Genomic DNA, 20,114 nt, shown 5'->3' with positions numbered 1-20,114 from the left:
GATCTGCTTCTTGTATAACTGCATATGTCTCTCTATGCTCCTAAACTGTAGGCTTAACCTGCTGTTCTCTTTAATCAGTAAGGAGAGGCTGAGAAGAGGGAAAGATGTGGATGTTACTGGGCCAGGAAGGGGATGAGCTGAGAGCCGGGGCTAATTTGTGTATTCGCAGATGGCAGCATTCTAAATCAAGCAAAAATGTAAGAGTATCATCTAAGATGTTTCGAGACATGAAAATATTAATATATCATATCAATGAAGAGAGATTTTTTTCGGGGTTTAATCAGAGTGTGAAGGCAGAATTACATATGAGCTGACATTTATGCAGGCAACCCATCTGAGAACATATTATTCACCAGTCATTTTATTAGATTCACCTTGATAGGGTTGGAGCCACATTTTGCCTGCAAGTCCATGATGCAAATCTCCTGTTCCACAATTTCCCAAAGGTGCTCTACTGGATTTTGATCCAGCGACTGTGTGGAGGTCTTTAAAATCATTGTTATTACTGTTTACTGTTCAACAATCACATCTGAGATTACAAAGAAGACACACTGCATGTGTTTATTAATTTGTTTAGTAAACAAATTAATAAACACATGCAGTGTGTATGTTTACTCTACCGTATCCCACAATGCAATGCAAACCTTGTTACAGATAGATTTTTGACTCAAGCTTTGTGCATTGACATGGTAGGTGTGTTGCATCAGGATCAGATTGCATTCACACCCAATACGAACTGATCTAGAGTTTGTTTGCAACTGTCCCAAAACTGGTGCGAGGAGGTGGTATGGGGATCCCCGTCTTAGTGTGATTGTTCTGTTCACATCTACAAAAACGCACCAAGGTCGGAATGAACCAGAATTTGTTTTAAGCAGACTAAACATGTTAATTGTGATAACACCTTCAATGTATTTGGTTTAGACTAAAACTATACCTTCTGTCAAAATGATCCCCTTAAAAGGTTCTTGCTATTTTGATAAACATTTAATAGTTTTTGTGTAGCAATCTACCAAAACTGACATGCATGTATTGATTCCTGTATTTGAATCTCTGTTTTAATAGTATTTAGTTAAAATACCCTTTGCTAAGTCATACTGTTATTGATCTCCAAGCACTATCTATACTTGGAATGGCGATGGTGGCTCAGAAAGTTGGAGTTTGTCCTGTAATTTGTGACTTGCTGGTTCCAGTCCCCGCTCTGTCCTTGAGAAAGACGATTCACTCACCTTGGCTGCTGGTGGTGGTCAGCAGCCACCACCAGCGCTGATGGTGGGGGCTGCCATCAGCTCTGGCTCCAGCTTCGCTTCTGTCAAACTTCCCCAAAACATTTGTGGCGACAATCCAAAAGCTTACCACCATCATGTGAATGTGAATGGGAGAATATAGTGTGAAGCGCTTTGTAGTCCTCTGACTTGTTAAAATACAAGTCATTTTACAGGCCTGCGTGATTATGCTTAATCATCAGAACCTTATGTTCATGTTGATACAGAATTTTATTCTATCAAGACATTAGCTTCACCTACCTGTATTTTGTTGGCGTGAAAGACTTACTGCCCATTGAGTTGTGACAGGGTCAAGTCTCTGCAGAGTGGTGGGGACAATAGCTGCTGATTTCTTTTTCCTGTAGCGAAAGTTTCACCTCATCCACTCCATTTTCTCAGGACTGGACAAGAGCCAAAATTATGATGGTCAAAAGAATAGCTGTAGTTCCAGGCTTGATTCTTATCCCAATTTTCTTTTCCTCCTTTGCCTCTGCTTGTGTTAACATCATTTGTGCTGCTTAACTAAAAAATAAGTCTTTTTAAATGTTTCATGCAATAAAGGTGTTGCTGTAACTAGGGATTAGTGGTTTTAAGCAACAGCACTACTTATAAAAACCCTTTTTATTTTATTAATTATTGTATTTTTATCTCACACATGGAAAAGCTGAAAAGGACTGGATAGCGGTGCATTTTACAATGCATTCATTTTTCCATTTACTTATGCAGTACTGATTGTTAAAAGTAAAAATAAATGTGAGTGCAGCAACAGATTGTTTCTCTAAGTTGCAATATTGTAATTATGAGTAGATTAATTTTAAACTTATCAGATAAATAAATTAACATTAATCATTGTAACAACAGCTACTGTTAAAAAAATGTTTTAAACTACTTCCTATTTTTATATGCGGGTGGCATATAATATTTTCCATATTTTCTGAAACAGTTGTTGTACTTTAGTGTTTCAGATCATCAAATTAACATTAATATTAGATAAAAATGTTTAAAAAAAATGTAAATGATGATTTCCTTCTCTCAGGTGGAAAAAAGCTATAGAAAGACACTAGCTTTCTTTCTCAGGTTATGTTTGTCTGATATTGAAATTTATTTGACAATTTGAAACACTTGTGTCTGACAAACATGCAAAAATAAAAGAAATCTTTAAGGGAGCAAAACCTTCTCAGACCACTGCATAAAGGTCTTAACTCAATCAGGTAATAGAAGTTAATTACACAATGGAGCCTCTGATGATGGAGTGACCTTTGTTGTTAGGTTCATTCTTTCTGCTGATTACACCTAATGAGACTCAGGAGTTATCACAAGATGCTGAAATGACCTTCAGTCTATCGCTCTTTTGAATTTAATCACAAAAGACTCAATTTGGATAAACGGTGCCGATTTCTTTTTATACTAAAGTAAAACATTAAGAACTGTAATAAATTAAAAGGCATAATATTGCGTAACTCCACCTTTATATAACATATAATTGATCAACTGTTTCTGGTGGTTTTCCCATTACACTGCTTGTGGTGTATTTATTTACTGTCTTTGCTGGTATGTTGTAACCATTCTTGCACCTGTATCATATTCAAATATTAATAAAAGCTCAATGATGTTCGTGAATATTGCATTACTCTTTATAGAAAATGTACAAAGTTTAGCTTCAGGACAAATTTTACATTCACAGGAACTCTGCTCCTGTCTTTCATCTTGATTTATGTCTTTATTTTTGAGTGAATGACTCACTTTGCCTGGAGGCTGACCTTATTTCATCACTGTTCGTCTTTCCTCTGGACTTCTGTTGCTTCCCCTTGGAATTTTATTTTCTTCCTGTACCCAACCAAGTTGAGTTGGGCTGCTGAAATAAATCTTGCTGCAAATGTTGGAGAAGTTGTCCACACTGCTTTAAAATAAACAAGCTGCTGCACAGCATGTGCCCATCTGTCAGGCACGTGGGAAAGCAGTTGAAATAGCTTCTGAAATGTCCCAAGAATTCCCAGAGGAGGCCTTATTGCATGGTGTCATGTGTTGCAGAGGTGAAAGGTTGTTTATCACACCATTACACTCATTGGCCCCTTACCTGTGTCTGCTTCACGCTTCTTGTTTTTATCGCTCACTTGATCATCTTTCAGGATTAATTATTTACTCCTCTCACGCACACTCTCCATCCACTTTTCCTACTCTACTCTGTCCTCTGCGTGTCTCTGACTTGAACTGTTCATGTTCACTGAAGGACTTCCTGTGTACGTCCTTCACTTGTCTCCCCAGCCTCGCTTTTGTTCATTGTGGCAGGGGAAGCTGTAAACACTCCTGCATATGCCTCCACATTTACATTCGTAGCTGTCGGTCTGGTTTATGGCTAGAAAATCTTGCCTCTCACTACAAGTGCAAAGGTCTTTTACTTGTGGGAATGTTCAGTATCAGTAAAGTGGTGAAATGAAAGATATTTAGCAAGCAATGTGAAGTGCCTTTAATTACGACAATGTTTATGCTCTCTTTTATTGGAGGGCTTCTGAATGTGTGCTGAATCTGGCGCAGAAGTCGAGAGTAGCCAAACAAATGTGGCCTTTGATTTCATTTTGTGTTATGAGTGATTGAAACTGAGCCAGTGAGCTGCTGCAGCCGAGTGTTTATCAGGCATCGCTAATGTTTTTTTGTGCTAATTTAAAGTGTGGAGACCTGCTTTGGGCTAAGCCATTATTGCACACAACATTTACATTTATTGTATTCACAAATCTTATTTGCTACAGGATCTGATGTGTTTGAAAGCTTTACAACCCTCATTTACAGCAATTTATTTATTTATGTTTGCTAGTCAGATGTATTGAGAGTGGTTTGACTGATCAATCATAATATGTACTGTACAAAAAGGCTATTACACAAAAGTGCATTTAGAAAAATGAGCTTGCTTTTCTTCTCATCATCAGCTGTTATGACAAAAGAAACTAGACTGGAAGGAGAAGAATTTTATCTATGAGTGGTTTTAATATTTCAGCATAGTGTCAGTGTCAGATGTACTCATTGTTCACTTATTTTAATACTGAAACAAGTTGAGAGGGGAGAAAAACTGTCTATATGTGAAAACACTCAATGAATACTTAAATAGATTACATCGTGTTCAATGATTCTGAGTAACATTACTTTTGCTGTTAGACAGATGAACGCCTTTACACTGTTTTGATGTTTGAATTAGCTCATTATTTTTACTGAAAAAAAAAGATTGTTTACATGGTAAATAGAGGCAAATTGGAAATGGTGAGATACAACGCTTCCAAGACAAAGGAACTGGTCATTGACTTCAGGAGGGACAGAGGACCAGTTCTGATAGGAGGGGAGGAGGTGGAGGTCATGCAGACCTAAAACAGTGATGGCATAGTTACTTTGAAAAAGTAACTTTAGTCGGATTACTGATTACTCCTAGAAAAAGTAATTTAGATTACTGATTACTTGATTTGGACAGTAACTAAGTTACATTAAAAGTAACTTTTTAGTTACAGTACTTTCAGCAGCTGCTAACAACAACGCTCCACCACCTGTGAAAATTGCATTGAGCTTTGCCAAACCTTAATCTTGCTAGTTATTTTACAATGGTAATATCAACAATGTGTCTCCACTTATATGGTTGAACTGAAGGGGAGATTGTGTAATGGTTACAACAGTACAAAAAAAAACTTTTGTAATTTGTGTGTGTTTTTGTGTGTTCCAGTATTGTTTGCCGCTCCACAACTCAGATGTCCCGCTGCACAGATTTGTGACACTTATCTTAATATCAATAATTATAATGGCGTTTAGTTGCACAACTTTACGGACTCGTTCATTCGTGGCTGTTTTCACGTTTTACTGCGCTCTTCATATTAGTCTCGATGTTTGCAGTTTGTTGTAGCACAACGCAATGCTCGACGTCATTCACAGGTAATATATTAGCTTGACATTAACAAAGACACAGCGGGACGGATCATCCGGGAAATGATAAACAGGGACAGCCTGACAAAAACTAACTGGATATCAGACAAATTCTGGGTTTTATGTCTGCTTATTTGCAAGGCCAAAAACCGCAACCCGCGACTCATTAAATCTACAAGCGACTTTAGAAAAAAATAAATAAAAAAAGCCCAAAGCTGCTTATAATAATCTAACTTGGAGAGTGAAACTCAAAATAGTTCCTGTTTTATCAGAAACAAAATGCGCATCTCCCTCTATCCTCCATTGTTTACATTTCTGTCGCTGCTGATACTGTCACATAGAAACGGCGATCACTCCCCAAGACACGTAGAGGAAATAAAATGAAATTACAAAAGAAAATAGTAACGCAAAGTGATTTCGATAATCTGACTACTGGATTTGAAATAGCAAATAGATTACTTGTTACTGAAAAAAGTGATCTGACTTCACTGCCTATAAATATCTTGACCTTTGGCTGGACAACAAGCTGGACTGGACAAGCAACACCAAGCAGCTTTATAAGAAGGCTCCGACCAAGATTTACTACCTGAGGAGGCTGAGATATTTTAACATCTGTGGAAAGCTACTGGGGTTATTTTACCAGTCTATTGTTGCCAGCGTCCTGTTATATGCTGTGGTGTGCTGGGGTGGAAGCATCTCTAACGCAGACGTTTCCACGCTGGAGAAGCAAATCAGGAGGGCCGACTCAGTGGTTGGCACAAGGCTGGACTCTCTGGCAGCAGTGGCAGAGAGAAGAACATTACGGAAACTTGAAGCTGTTATGGACAACACCAGCCACCCTCTGCACACTGTCATCAGCAGCCAGGAAAGCAGAATCAGTGGGAGACTGCTTCTTCTAAAGTGCCGGACCAACAGACTAAGGAACTCCTTTGTCCCTCATGCAAAGAAACTCTTCAACTCCTCACTGGAGGTTGGAAGGAGGGCTAACAGGAGTACAATAAAAATTGAGGAACTATAGAATGTTAATGTTAAAAAAAAGTTAATGTAAAAAAAATATTGAGTATTTTATGTATTAGTGAAGTGTGGGAGACTGAACTACAATTCCCCTGAGGATAAATCCCAAAGGGATGAATAAAGTTTCTTTCTTTCTTTTTATCTATCTATCTATCTGTCTGTCTGTCTGTCTGTCTGTCTGTCTGTCTGTCTGTCTGTCTGTCTGTCTGTCTGTCTATCTATCTATCATCTTACTGTGTAAAACACATGCTACTGAGTGTAACTGTCTGAAATAAAAGGAAAAGTAGTTCTTTACATATGTCATTATCACTACGTATTTCTATCAGGCCCTTTACTGATGGTGCGCCAATCATATGTGTGGACAAAAAAAAAAAGAAAAAAAATGTCTTAAAGACTACTCAATGCAAGCATTTTAATAGTTCATAAAATAACCTATCCATTAACTGCAATGGCATTGTTGACACTGAAGTTCTTTAAGATGGTACAAATGGGTTTTGGTGTTGTCTCCTTTTGAACTAACGTTCAGCTTCAGTCTGTGGGATCAGCTAATATGGACTTATAATAACACAGAGTTTCATTTTGAAGGAAAGCTAAAACGTTAGAAAAGATTCTCATATATCCAGAACATAATAATCTTAACACTTAAATAGAAGAGACCTAGACTTTTTGAATATTGGTTGGGAATATCAGGTTTTTAAAATGTCACACTAATGGGTCAATTAAGGTTGTTCTGACTTGTTCTGAATGCCTTTAAGAAGAAGGAAACATCCAGTTTTCTTTTATCCAAGCACTTAGAACAGTTTTTAGCTGGCATTTAACTCTTTTTCAACTTCCAGTGTTCTCTGGCCAGATTTTCTACTTATAAGAATATCATAAAAAAATATTAGGCAGGCAATTAACACCCACATTGTTAAAATCCTGCAGTTGCCAGCAGTTATCTTATTAGTTTTTTTTATTACTCAATCCCAAAATTCTTTATTGTCTGTTTTTCTTATTTTTTGACGATGTGTTTTTATTCAATATGGCTTCTGCTTTTTATGCAGAGACCATAGTGCAGAGAGCAGTAGTGTGTGAATTTGTGGTATAGCTTTAAACATGCCTCATGCATGTGATGGTATTTTTTTAAACCTCTGGCAAACAATTTGCAGATTGTGAAAGTGTGAAAAAGAAAGTAATGTAATGCGCATATTGGCCTGCTTATGACATACATTTATTTTTCATAGACTAACTTACTCAAAAAACAAGGATGTGACTGAGTCTGGTTTTGTTTTCAATTACAAAGATAACAGATTTGTTCAAAATTAAAAGTTTTTTTTCTTACACTTGCAGTCTTTAAAACTTTTTTAACTTTATGGATTCTTATAGTTTGAAGGTTTAATCTTTGGTAAAGCACAATAATAATTTTTGGTTTTTTTGTGTGTGTTTGTTTCAATAGTGGCACCTGCCATGAATTTAAATGCACGTGGAGTTACAGATCGTACTATCGAGCTGGAGTGGGAAGGGTCCATTATGGTGACAGATTTCTTAGTGACCTACACCCCAAGCAGCCCTGGAGGTAAGGAGAGAACTCTCTTTAGTCTAGGAAAAAAAAAAAAACATTTCAAACATCTGTCGTGTCATAATGCCTTGCAAAAACAACAGGGGATAAAAGTGCATCCCCTTGTCATATTTTTGCTTCTGTCAGGTGTGCAGCTAGAAATGAGGCTCCCAGGAAACACAACATCTTGGATTATCACAGGCCTTGAAGCAGGCATAGAGTACAACATCAATGTGTTTGCTGTCATCAACAACTCAATCAGCGTTCCCTCCAGTGTCACTGTTTGGACGTGTAAGTTTCGTTCTGTACTTTGTTTATATCTTCTTCAAAAAAAACATCACCTGGCAGTTGATGGAGTGTTTAGTCCCAGACCTAATGTACTTTTCCTTTTTTATAGAGGTTTTCCATTAATACATTCTGACATTCTCATGTCAGTTATATAAATGCATTTACACCTCCCTTTAAAAAAAAGAAAATACTTCCAATTTGTTCAAGATCACGACCTGCTTGTTTATGCTGTCTGGCTGTGATATAACCTGTAAAAACTGCTCAGTGTCACACACACGCTGGCAGGTGTTAATGGCAAGCCAGCGGATCTGCTGGGGAGGCATGCCAGTTGTTTTCATGCCTACTAAGAGCGCAGACTTATCAACCCCCTAAGTAAGTAATAGCCTATTCATTATTGCAGCTGATGTGTGGCTGCACAAACATATTTCCATTAGTCCCATCAAGGCTGCTAAAATCATCCTCAATTTCACAGATAAGTGAATTTTATTTCAGTTATGGTAAAATTTTGAGTAATAAAGTCAATTTAGAATAATTAAACTTGATGGAACCATTTTTCAGTGAGGATGTGATATATTGGGTTGTCTTCTTGAAATAACATTATAAAACAGAGAATTTGATTATCCATCGAGATGTTTAGAGCATAGCTGCTGGTGAACAAGGCATTTTAATATCTTCCAGAAATACTGTGTGCTGGTGAGTAATGATTATATATTTTGTTTACTGAATTGATAGTGCAGATTATGTATTTATACAACAAAATGATCATAGATTATTGTGTAGGAAGTATAGAATCTTAAAGTATTTATGCCCTGGAACACTTTCAAAATTTGTCACATTAACTACCACAAGATTTAATGTGTTTTACAGGTATTTCATAAGACAAACCAATAAAAATTCTTCCAAAATATTTAAGAGATCATTATAATTCTGAAATGTGTAGTGTGCACTCAGCTCCTTTACAAGTAAAGCCTTGGGTAAAATTAAGCTCAACCAGTTGCCTTCAGAAACCACCAAGTCATTTAATAGTCATTTTGTGTATAATTTAAACTCAATATAAAAATCCAAATTAGTTTTTTTTGTGAAAACTATAAAAGTTAGGTTATGTTCTAAAACAATATTACAATATTTGAACATCTCACAGAACACTCATCAATTCATTGTCTGAAAGTGTATAGTATGACTGTAAACTTAACCTAAACTGAAAGTCTAGGTAAGGAGATCACTGTGAAACACTACCCTACTACTGCAATGGTGCTTTCGTTCTGAAGGACAGGAACATTAGTCAAAGATGATGAGTACAAAACAACAAGCAAGTCCAATAGTTAACTGATTTTGATTTTTTAGCATTTTAATGTGCAAGAAATTGTAGTTCATGTATGGACCTAAATCCAATTGACTACCTAAAAGCACTTCATCCAATTTGACCAAATATGAACTATTTTGCAATAAAATTTATTTTAAAATGTTATACTCCAGATGTTTAAAGCTTCTGGAGACATGCAGTGGATCACTACCTTTTTGCGGTTCAGTATTTGCAGATTAACCTGTTTGTTGATTTTTTTATGGATTGTGACTCCAAGTTATCTGCGGAAAGTCGCCTATCTAAGGAATATTTTGTGTATATATCTAAACTATTCAAAAGAAAATGCAATTTGTGAAGCTAGAATAACTAGAGAATGGTACTTGACTTGCCATTGGTTACCATGTCTGCAACTACAAAACGTACCAGCTGTATTCGGATCCAGACCATGGAAAACTTTGATTTTAGTGACATGATTCTGGATTGGAATGGACAAAAAACAATTACACCTTAAGAATAAAGAAAAGCTAAACTTAACTTAGCCTTATTGATAATCAATCAATCTAAAATGTAGTAAAGCACAAGAATGAAACAGAGTGTTACTAAACAAATGCTTTTTTTATGTATCCAGATCTCTCCAATCCAGATGGATTAGTCTTCAAATTTATCACAGAGACATCAGTGGAAGTCCAATGGCAACCGTTTTACTATTCCTTTGATGGATGGGAGATCAGCTTCATCCCCAAGGTAGGTCACAATGTTTCATACTAGGGATGCATGATATTTAGAAAAAAAATGTGATATGCAATCATGTTTGAGAATGTTTTGATGACGCTTTGGATGATTCAATGCATACACAGGACTGCCTTCTACAAGTCTGTTTATGCCATTTATCACAAAAAAACCCACATAGATTACAGATTTATATGAACTGTAATTATTGCAATGAAAGCTAAAAGTCAACACATCACCCTGAATAAAATAGTACAGATAACCTGAATGATGAACATTCTGAAAGCAGCAAGGTATAATGGTTCCACATGGGATTCTTTACACATCATTTTGCAATGTTCTTGAGGAAAGAAGTTCAGTTTAGCCAAAATTTACACAGAACTTTCATTATCGCTTTAAGTTTAAGTGCCTGCACAACATCAAGCTTGAATGTAATTAAACAACTGGCTTGTGTTAAGGTCATTGGCTGTTAGATGGATAAACAAGCTTACTCCCTTCCCCCTTTTCTTTGTGAAATCATATCAAGGACAGGTTTTGAGCTAAAATGCGAGAAGTACTGTAACCTTATATAGACTCCAAATTCTAATCTCCCCTCTCACAGTAATTGGTTTTCTTCTTTAAGGTGTTCTCAAGAGAGATATCCTCTGTTATGGTCTGGCACCAAGCCCTAAATCTGATGCTAAGAGGATTTTTTTTGTTTGTTTTGCTTGTTTTTACTGTATTAAAGAAAGAAGTATCATTTCACTGGTTTTAGCCATTCTCCTCTTTTCTGTTTTTCCATAGTTCAATACCTCGTTGGTGTCCATCCCCTGTCAAACAATTTCCCAGATTTCTTAATTATTATACCTTCCATGCATCACTTTTTGCTTGATATCTGTAACTCTTTTCTCTCTAACTACCTTGCATCCTTTTCATTCTACTGTGCATTCCTTTCACTCAATCTTTCCTCGCTGTCTCTTTCTACCACCACAGGGGAAATCATATTAAGGGTTGGCAGTCCCACCCCCTGTGGATTTAATCCAGCAGCGGGGATTGTGAATTTTGACAATCTCGTAATAGAAGTAGGCATTAATACTTTGGCCTGTGTAACACAAAATTCTCGAAAGGGGAAATAGAGAAGAGGGCGCGGGGGAGAGAAGAGGGAGCTTTGAGACCACCATTGTTAGGAAAAGCAACACTGCAGTGCATGTGAGGAAAACTAAAAACAATTTTGTTGCAGTTTTTGAGCACAGAACATAAATAAACAGTGCACGTTGTAGGTTGGAGTTAAGGTATAATGATAGGATCATGTACAGTGTGTAAAAACATCCAACAGTAAGAATGTCAGTTTTATAAATTTCCTTTTGTAAAAGTATATTATAGTTTTTAGTTTATTATTCTGTAATTGTGCGTATTGGGTTTATAAAAAATGAAACATAACATGATTCCATGTATTTCTTGCTAAAGCATCTGTTGACACTGGATCATTTTCAAGTAAAATGTAAAGGGAAAGTTTGTTTATTTTGCATCTTTAATTGCATAAAATATATACAACATTTTAAATTTGTTAAGATTACTGATTTTATTTCTGTGTAAATAAAACATTTTTTATGTGTACATGCACAAAAAGTTTGCCTTTAACCTCAGTCTTTCAGAAGCCTTTTGATGGAGGAAGACAGTGGGGGTGGATGGTTTCTCCATTATTTGGCTCACAGCAATACCAAGTGACATTTAAAACATGAGGAGCACTCAGAGCATTAAGTGCTCCGCCACAGCAACGGCTCTGTCTCACAATCACAGTGAAAGTCACTGGGTTCTTCTTTTATCCACGCTACTGCTCCCCTGATAGGTTTCAAGATATTCTTGCTGCCTGGTAGTGACATACACAAACCAGCAGCACTAAAAACAAAAAAATAAAAAATAGTTACTGTGAAGGGGAAAAAAAAGTGATGTTAACCGCTTTTTGGTGCAACTTTTCTACATGAAAAATATTACATATGCGTGGGATTTAGATGGATTGAACTTAGCACTTGGACTCTTTTTCTTAGTTTTTCTCCATATAAAGGCATGCTTCAACTTGAAGCTTATGTTTTGACATCACAGACCAAGTATTCACAAGAAATGAAAAATTACTCAAACTTTCATCCATCGATTTTTCATACATTTTCTGCAATTAAACATTTGATCAGGATGCAGTTTGCAAATTGTAGACATAATATGTAGAAAATAATTTATCTTGTTGCATTTTCAAACAACATACTATATTTAAAGTCAAGTCAAGCTTATACAGCATATTTCAGAATCAACACAGTTCTAAGTGCTCTACATCAGTGGTCCCCAACCACCGGTACCAATTGGTACCGGTCCGCGGACCAATTGGTACCGGGCCGCGCAAGAAATAATGAACTACTTCCGGATCTTTTTTTTTGAAAATCCTAAACCGGATTTTATCGGTTACGTCTTGCGCTTCAAAATTGAGCCAACTTGCAGCAGAATGAGTAACAAAACAACATCGGAGTGCTGCGGTACTTCTCCCCCACGCACCCACCCGGTCCCTTCAGAAACCCTCCAGTGTCACTGTTTGGACGTGTAAGTTTCGTTCTGTACTTTAGCGAAGGGCTGACCGGTCTGTGCGACTACAAAGGTTGGGGACCACTGCTCTACATCATAAAAACATCATACAGTCACCAATTGTGAAACAAGTATTAAACATTACATTTTATCAAATGCCATCATCAAAATCACCAATGCACATCAAATACAGTACAGACCAAAACTTTGGACACACCTTTTAATTCAATGAGTTTCCTTTATTTTTATGACTATTGACATTGTAGATTCACACTGAAGGCATCAAAACTATGAATAACACATGTGGACTAAACATGCACTAAACAAAAAAGTGTAAAACAACTGAAAATACCCCTTATATTCTAATTTCTTCAAAGTAGCAACCTTTTGCTGTGATTACTGCTTTGCACACACTCTGCATTTTCTTGATGAGCTTCAAGAGGTAGTCACCTGAAATGGTTTTCACTCCATAGGTGTGCCCTGTCAGGTTAATAAGTGGGATTTATTGCCTTATAAATAGTCATGAAAATAAAGAAAACCCATTGAATTAGAAAAGTGTGTCCAAACTTTTGGTCTGTACTGTATGTTGATAAATTTTACATTTTCTTAGTGTTTCTCCAAACAAAGGTTTTAGCCTTGAGTTAAAGAAACTCAGTTTTAAGATGTTTTGCAGTTTTCTGGAAGTTTGTTCCAGATTTGTGGTGCATATAAGTTGAATGTTTCTTCTCCCTCAAGTTTTCCCTCCCGACCCCATTAGGGACAAGGGTGTACTGTAATGGATGGATGGATGGTTGTCACTAATTTTTATTTCATTATGTTTGGACCAGCAATGAATTTTTGTAAAACAAGGTGAAATACTGTATCTGGGTTTATTTGAGTTAATCAAAACCACAACCTCAAGTTTCCTCTTTGCAAAGTGTTGCAGCAAATAACATAATCATCGGAGCTGCTGTACTCTCACAGCCCGCCCAGGTTCCTGCCCATACTCACGCCCAAAATAGTGAGGAACAGATTGCAAAGGAGATGCTCCAAAATAAACCAGACATTAACTAGCTACAGTAAGACTTGGCAGTGGAGAAGGGACTTGAGTAAATAGACAAAAAGAAATCAAATAATATCAAAACATTCACACACTCCTCCACTCTGTGATATGGACAATGATATAATTAAAATACATTAAAATGTATTTTAATTATATGATTAAAATATATTCATTCCAGTTTGATTATGTGTTGCTGATAAACCTAGATTAGATTTCTGATTAGAAATGTATTTAAAGAAAGTTACTACATCCTTTATGTTCTGCTGTGATGAAAATTATCAAAGTGCAGGTGGTTGGGGTTCTCAGATCAGCAGTAGGTAAAACATCTGTCAGCAGGAAGTGCATTTGCAACATTGACTCTTTGGGAACAGCTGGATGTAGCTGGGGCCTCTGTACTGATGAGTGACAGGACTTTGGAATTGCATAGTCTGCTGCCTCTGCAGAACACGACCTGGAAAAAAAATCACTGTTGCACATAGTTTTTTGCTTGGTAATATGGTTTGGGAATTTAATGTGCTAAACCATCCAAACGTTTAGAGGTAAAAAAAAAAATAGACTGTAGTACATTTTTATGTATATATGTAGGTCGTGTAAATTGTTTGTAAGAAGTTATTTTTATGTAGACTTCTTCATCTTATGTAATGTCACTGTTGAAATATTATTAACTTACCTCATCACTTTTGTCTATTATTTTAAAGGACAATGATGGCGGCATGACAGCCCAGCTGCCCAGCACCATCACCTCATTTATTCAGAGTGGTCTGAGGCCTGGGGAGGAATATACAGTCAACCTGGTGGCGCTCAGAGAGCAGGGTCGAAGCCAGCCCGTCACTGCTACCTTCACAACCTGTAAGTGTGCTAAAGCATGAACTGGAAATTGCAGTGTTTTATGATAGATTATTACACTGATAGTTGCAAAGAGCTGTACGCTGACCATCATAGAGCATGACATTTTTCATACATATCGTCCCAATTAAAAGGATGAATAAAAGGTTTAGAGTTTGACGTGTATCTAACACTTGCAGAGTGTTACCGCAGAGAAGAAATGTGACATCTGGGCATATGCATTCAAATATGCACCTGTCAGCCATTGTCGTTAAAACTTAAATGTATGTACTATCATAATTACATTTACCTCACCATTCGGATAAATTAGAAGGAAAGCAAAGTATTTGTTGTTAAGCATTCCTTTTTTTTTTCACGTGTCCTGCTGTTAAATTTAAGGTATATCCTATGAAATAGTTCATCGCATACACAAGTAAGGGCAGCTTTGATTTAGAAAATAAGATAGTTGGAGATGACATCATAATTGCTTGCTTAACTTTATTAAATTAGGATTTCATATATCATCAAACTAGACAGGCTGCATTAACAAAAAAATCTATTAAAATCTGTTTTTATTACCTTCAGTCTTTCAGATTATTTGTATGGGTGCATGAGTTTGAATGTCTGTAGGATAGGTTTGTGTGTTAGTTTGTCACCTGAAATTGCAAAGACGTTACACCGGTGAGTAGAGTAGAAAATTTTAGCACTCATCATTCAAGAGCAGCAAGAGGAAGGCAGCTCCCAGAGGCCACGGCAGCCTCAGGCAGACAGACACCAGACACCCCCCACCTGCTAGCTTTACCCCCACTACGGAGGCAGGTTGACAGTGAAGCACAGGAGAAGTTGCCCCCAGGGCAGAAAGGTACTGGGAGAGACACGTTAAACCAAACTCCCCTATTGCCCATTGCTATCCCACCTGATTCGACAAAGGACTAAGTACCCCAGCAGGACCCAGCTGAGTTCATACATCCTGTGAGCCGTAGGCCACCATGCAGAGAACAAATGAGCCCCAACACAAACACCACCACACCAACAAAGCACCCAACCCACTTGTCCTCCTCCTGTAATGTTGCCAGAGCCCCCATGGCTGTCCCCACACCAACAGTCCCCACTGAGACAGAGCAGGTGCAAACCCAAGAACTACATAAGGGCAACGCCACTCCACTGTTGCCTGTTTTTTTTCTTTTTGTTTTTTGTTTTTTTTTCCCCCTGGAGTGTGTGTGACAGTGTTTAGGTGAAATGTTATTATGAATGCAGGTGTGTATGCTCAAAATGCATTAAAATTGGTGCTGGAGGTGGTGCCTTGAAGACCCCACTGCTTTCTGACAGATGATTCAATCTCTATAACCCTATGTGTCTCAGATGCAGTAAAATTGAAGTGTAGGATGGATCTTAGCAAAGTAAGGAATATACTTTCCATATTTGACAATAAGGACATTTAACAACTATTAAACATGCTTTCCATTATACCCAGATTTCTTCATAAAAAATGTTTTTATGAGCAGAAAATAAAACAATAAAGACATGAAAAACATCAGTCTGTGTGCAGTTAATCTATATAGTGCTTTACATTTAGTGACTTGAGTTACTGAAGCAAATGAACTTTTAGTAATGTTCTAAGTTATTGAATATGACTGTACATTTTACTGGGCATACTGCAATGCAACATACTCCCGATTCTATGGAAGGAAAATTGTTCAGGTTCTATTATTGGTGATGTAAACAAATTAGATGCAAGACTAACTATACAGCTATATAACTATACATTAACTGTACAGGCATACAAAAGTATTGTTATCTTATTTCTCATATTTTTGTCTCCAGTGCAAAGTAGCTGATGTATGGACCCCACTCCTCACCCAGCAGACACTATTTAGGTGTAATAGGTCCAATTCAAATCTCATCCATAACAATTCAGACGCCGACGTCTGCAGTCAAAACACCATCAATTTCCTGTCAAGTCTTCGTTCAGTTTTTGGGGGTTGTAATTAGATATCGATTAATAATTCATGTCATCTCCTCATTAATTTTTCACAGTAACTCGCTGCATGACACCTTATTGGATAAAAAAGCGGAAAAGACAAATTTGAAGTTACTAAATTATTCATAACAAAGATTTATCCCTCCTTGGAGATGAGGGAGCACCATAAGGAGTCAGGAAGAAAGCCCAGAGGGAGAACAGAACTGATGTGGAAGCTGGTTCCCAGGAAGTGGCTTCCTTAGGTTGTTTTCTAGAACAAGACTCAAGGGGCCAATTTCTAATACATCAAGGATCAGAATGGACCTGCAATATGTCAAGTCTGAAATTGAGACTTATTTAGATCTCAGAAGCTCACCGCCTGTACGAATAAAATCATTGTGAGATATTTCTGTGAGAAGTCAAACCTGTAACAAGCATTGGTGAGTAACTATGCTGTCAAAGCATAGAGTGCTGCTCAAGTTTTAAATTCTGAGATATGTCTTGTGGAATGAATTATTGTGACATAAAAGTAGTAATGAGAAATCTCAGCTGGGTTCTTTTTGAGTTGAGTTAAATAAAATTGACTTACTATTTAATTTAAATTTAATATAAAACAGATAAAATGGAGAATAATGTAATTATTGACAGAGGCCTGGTGTGTGTTTTTTTTTTTTTTTTTACAAAAATGCACACAGACATATAGTTCTTTGCAGAAACATTTGTTCTGTTTCTCATTTAGTCATGGCACAACTACAAACTTGAATGTATTTTATTCATTTGTTATGTGTTGCAAATAATAATGAAGGAGCCAAGTCCAATTCTGTCCAAGAATCTGTTGCAAGACTATATATATATACAGTATATCTACTGTAACTCATTCTGACTAGGCCTGCAAAGCATAGGTGGTTGAGGAATACCCCAATAAATATTTGCTTATGCAAAGGTGAAACCTTTCATTAATGGCATTTTGTTTTAACATCGAGCCTCATTTTGTAATGAAGAAAGGTGTCGATTTGAGTTCTTGGCACCTTTGCTACTTCTGTTATCTGCTAAAACCAGCAGCTGTCAAACCATAGCTTTCTTGGAGTTAAGCCATCAGTTTAAAGCATTAATTGTAAACGTATCTAATATGGCATTATTTTGACATAAATCTCATCATCTTTGATAAAGACACTATGCTGAGAAGTGATCAGTGAATCCCTCATTTGTCAGGCAATTGGGTTTTCCCTTATTATCCATGATATGTGTGCAGCTTTTTACATCTTGTAAATATATTTTCCTGACTTGTATCCCGCTTCATGTCTTACACCTTTCACAGATAAAGTTTGTTGTCAGAGCGTGTGTCAGGTCTGATAGGTTTTACATGAGTAGCTGTCAGACCAGGTTTCACTGATAATAAATCCACATCGACCACTGTCAAACCCTGAGGCACTGAGTGCTAACACACTCAGTGCTTACTCAACTTACTCAACTTGAGGAAGTTGAGATCTGAATTCCAATATGGAATTCAGATCCCCATCTGAGATTGAAACTGAGTAAGTTTCAGTCTGTTTTGAAAGAGATTGAAACTTTTCATTTACTTTAAAAGAGCCACACTTTGCAGCATCTCATCCTGGGACGTTTTCAGTCTGCTGTGTTTTCCAAAACCTGAGAAAATAAAACATTGTTTTCAGTTGACATTAAGAGTGGCACTTTTGAATTGTTGCAGAATGTGGCCTAATTTTGTATCCCATTTTACTCAGATGTGGAAAAATTCAAGTTCCAAGTCATATAAATAGCCTGGAAAAATTCGCTGAATGTTCAATTCCAATAACCTTTAAGTCCTTTACACACACCATAATTTGCAGCCCTCATTAGTAAATGTGTCTTTTTAATCTTTCGATATATAGCACGCAAATAAAATAAACAGCTTACTTATCACTAAGAACACCATGTCCTGATTTTCTGACATTCAACATGGCTAAGTTAGGTTTGATTTCATTTGTCATTCACTTCAGTTTAGGGCTACCGAGCAGAAAGCAAAGACTTACTCAGGTAATTAGGTTTGTATTTACCTTGTAGTTGGTTTATGCCAAATTAGTTCTGAGCACTACTAAAAACAGACAGGCTGCATTAACAAAAAATGCAGCCTGCCTGTCAAGTTACACCCGTTCTACTTTCACCAGAGTGAAAGCTATGGAAGACAACTGCTTTTGTTAAGTTTACTTGTGACTATTGGCATCCCTCCCTATTATAAAAGAAAAGGCTGAATTTATGTTGAAAAATAAGAACATTCAGTTTCAGTTCACAGTAGGATTGACACAGACAGCAAACAATCATTGTCCAGATTGACAACATGATGCCTGTTTTTTGTTGCTTTGTTTCCTTTTTGCAGTGATTGATGGTCCGACTCAGCTGATTGTGCGTGATGTGTCAGACACCGTAGCCTTTGTGGAGTGGACACCACCAAAAGCAAAGATCGATCAGATTGTGTTGCGTTATGGCCTTGTGAGAGGAGAGGGCCCGCGGACCACCTTTAGACTCCAGCCCACACTTACCCAGTACTCATTACAGGTGCACGTTTGTGTGTTGTATGAATCATCACAGATTTGATCATATTCTAACATATGAGGGGACTCAGCTGTCATTTATATCACTTATAAAAAGAAGTAAGTTCTCAAGGGGTGTCTCTTTATCTTTGTTTCATGCTCAGAGTTGTTGTTTCCTGTGATATGCATAAATGATCAAATAAAAGGGTTGCTTTGCCACCTGTATCAGGAAATAAAACAATGGTAAGAAAGAAATATGATACCAGTCTAAATAGCTGTGTTTTTTTTCTCCTGTACAGGTTCTGCGTCCTGGTTCACGGTACGAGGTGTCTGTAAGTGGAGTTAGGAAAGGAAATGAAAGCGGCTCTATCTCTACTGAATTTACAACCGGTGAGGTCTGACAGCAACCAGATGTAGTGATGGTTTACCTGCATGTGTGAATTCAGGAGTAATGGCATAATGGCCTAATGCATGCCATATTATTTATCTGCATTCGACAAAGGAGCTTTTACTTTGCTAAAGGTCGCATAGAAAAGCACAACCTTCAACAGAAAAATCTATTGAACTCCTTTGAGTGTATTATCTTCAGCTACAGTTTAACATTGAATCTGCACTGATCAGGGAATGTGAGAAGGGCTAAAATAACAGCCTTACATAAAGACTACATATGATAAATTTACTCTTTCTTTTAGTGGTTTCTGGTGCTTTTTTAAAAACTGCTGATATATTTGCTTGCTCGCAATTTCTGAGAATTGGTCTTTGTGTCCCCAACATTGTCAGCTTTATCATTCTTCTCAGAGATCGATGCCCCCAAGAACTTACGGCTTGTGTCCAAGACCTCCACTACCCTCGAGCTTGAATGGGATAACAGTGAGGCTGAGGTAAAGAGACGTGAGACAGATTTAATCCATTTGTCTCAATTTGCTTTCAACCACTTTAAGAGATTGATGGCTGTGGGATTCATCTCAAGATAAGAGGTTTTAGTTATTTGAATGTCAGTTTTGTCATTTCTGTTTTGCTTATGAAATTATGCTGATTAGAGCTCTCGACTGAAAGGTTATTATTAGATTGCAGGAAAAAAAACCAAGTTGATCTCAGCAGTGAGCATTCGAGCTGTCAATAGATAAACGCTCTGTCACTCAAGAAAAATGCTGTTTGTACACTTGCGTTTAAAGT

The 20,114-nt window shown here is 37.1% G+C and overlaps 1 protein-coding gene across 5 annotated transcripts in view; it reads left to right on the top strand.

The window, feature by feature from the left end:
* Positions 1–20,114, top strand: part of tnr (tenascin R (restrictin, janusin)) — a 173,802-nt gene that overhangs the window by 104,384 nt on the left and 49,304 nt on the right. For 4 of the 5 annotated variants that reach the window (XM_032565810.1, XM_032565809.1, XM_032565808.1 and 1 more), the window contains 7 exons: positions 7,612–7,731; positions 7,861–8,004; positions 9,933–10,048; positions 14,324–14,474; positions 18,785–18,963; positions 19,238–19,328; positions 19,719–19,819. In XM_032565810.1, the coding sequence (XP_032421701.1) occupies positions 7,612–7,731; positions 7,861–8,004; positions 9,933–10,048; positions 14,324–14,474; positions 18,785–18,963; positions 19,238–19,328; positions 19,719–19,819 (902 nt within the window). The remainder of the gene's footprint in view (positions 1–7,611; positions 7,732–7,860; positions 8,005–9,932; positions 10,049–14,323; positions 14,475–18,784; positions 18,964–19,237; positions 19,329–19,718; positions 19,820–20,114) is intronic. The other variant, XM_032565811.1, reaches the window with a different exon arrangement.

Source organism: Xiphophorus hellerii, chromosome 6 (genome assembly GCF_003331165.1).
Source record: "Xiphophorus hellerii strain 12219 chromosome 6, Xiphophorus_hellerii-4.1, whole genome shotgun sequence".
In the NCBI taxonomy this organism is placed as follows: domain Eukaryota; kingdom Metazoa; phylum Chordata; class Actinopteri; order Cyprinodontiformes; family Poeciliidae; genus Xiphophorus; species Xiphophorus hellerii.
This window is presented reverse-complemented; position numbering and strand designations above follow the sequence as displayed.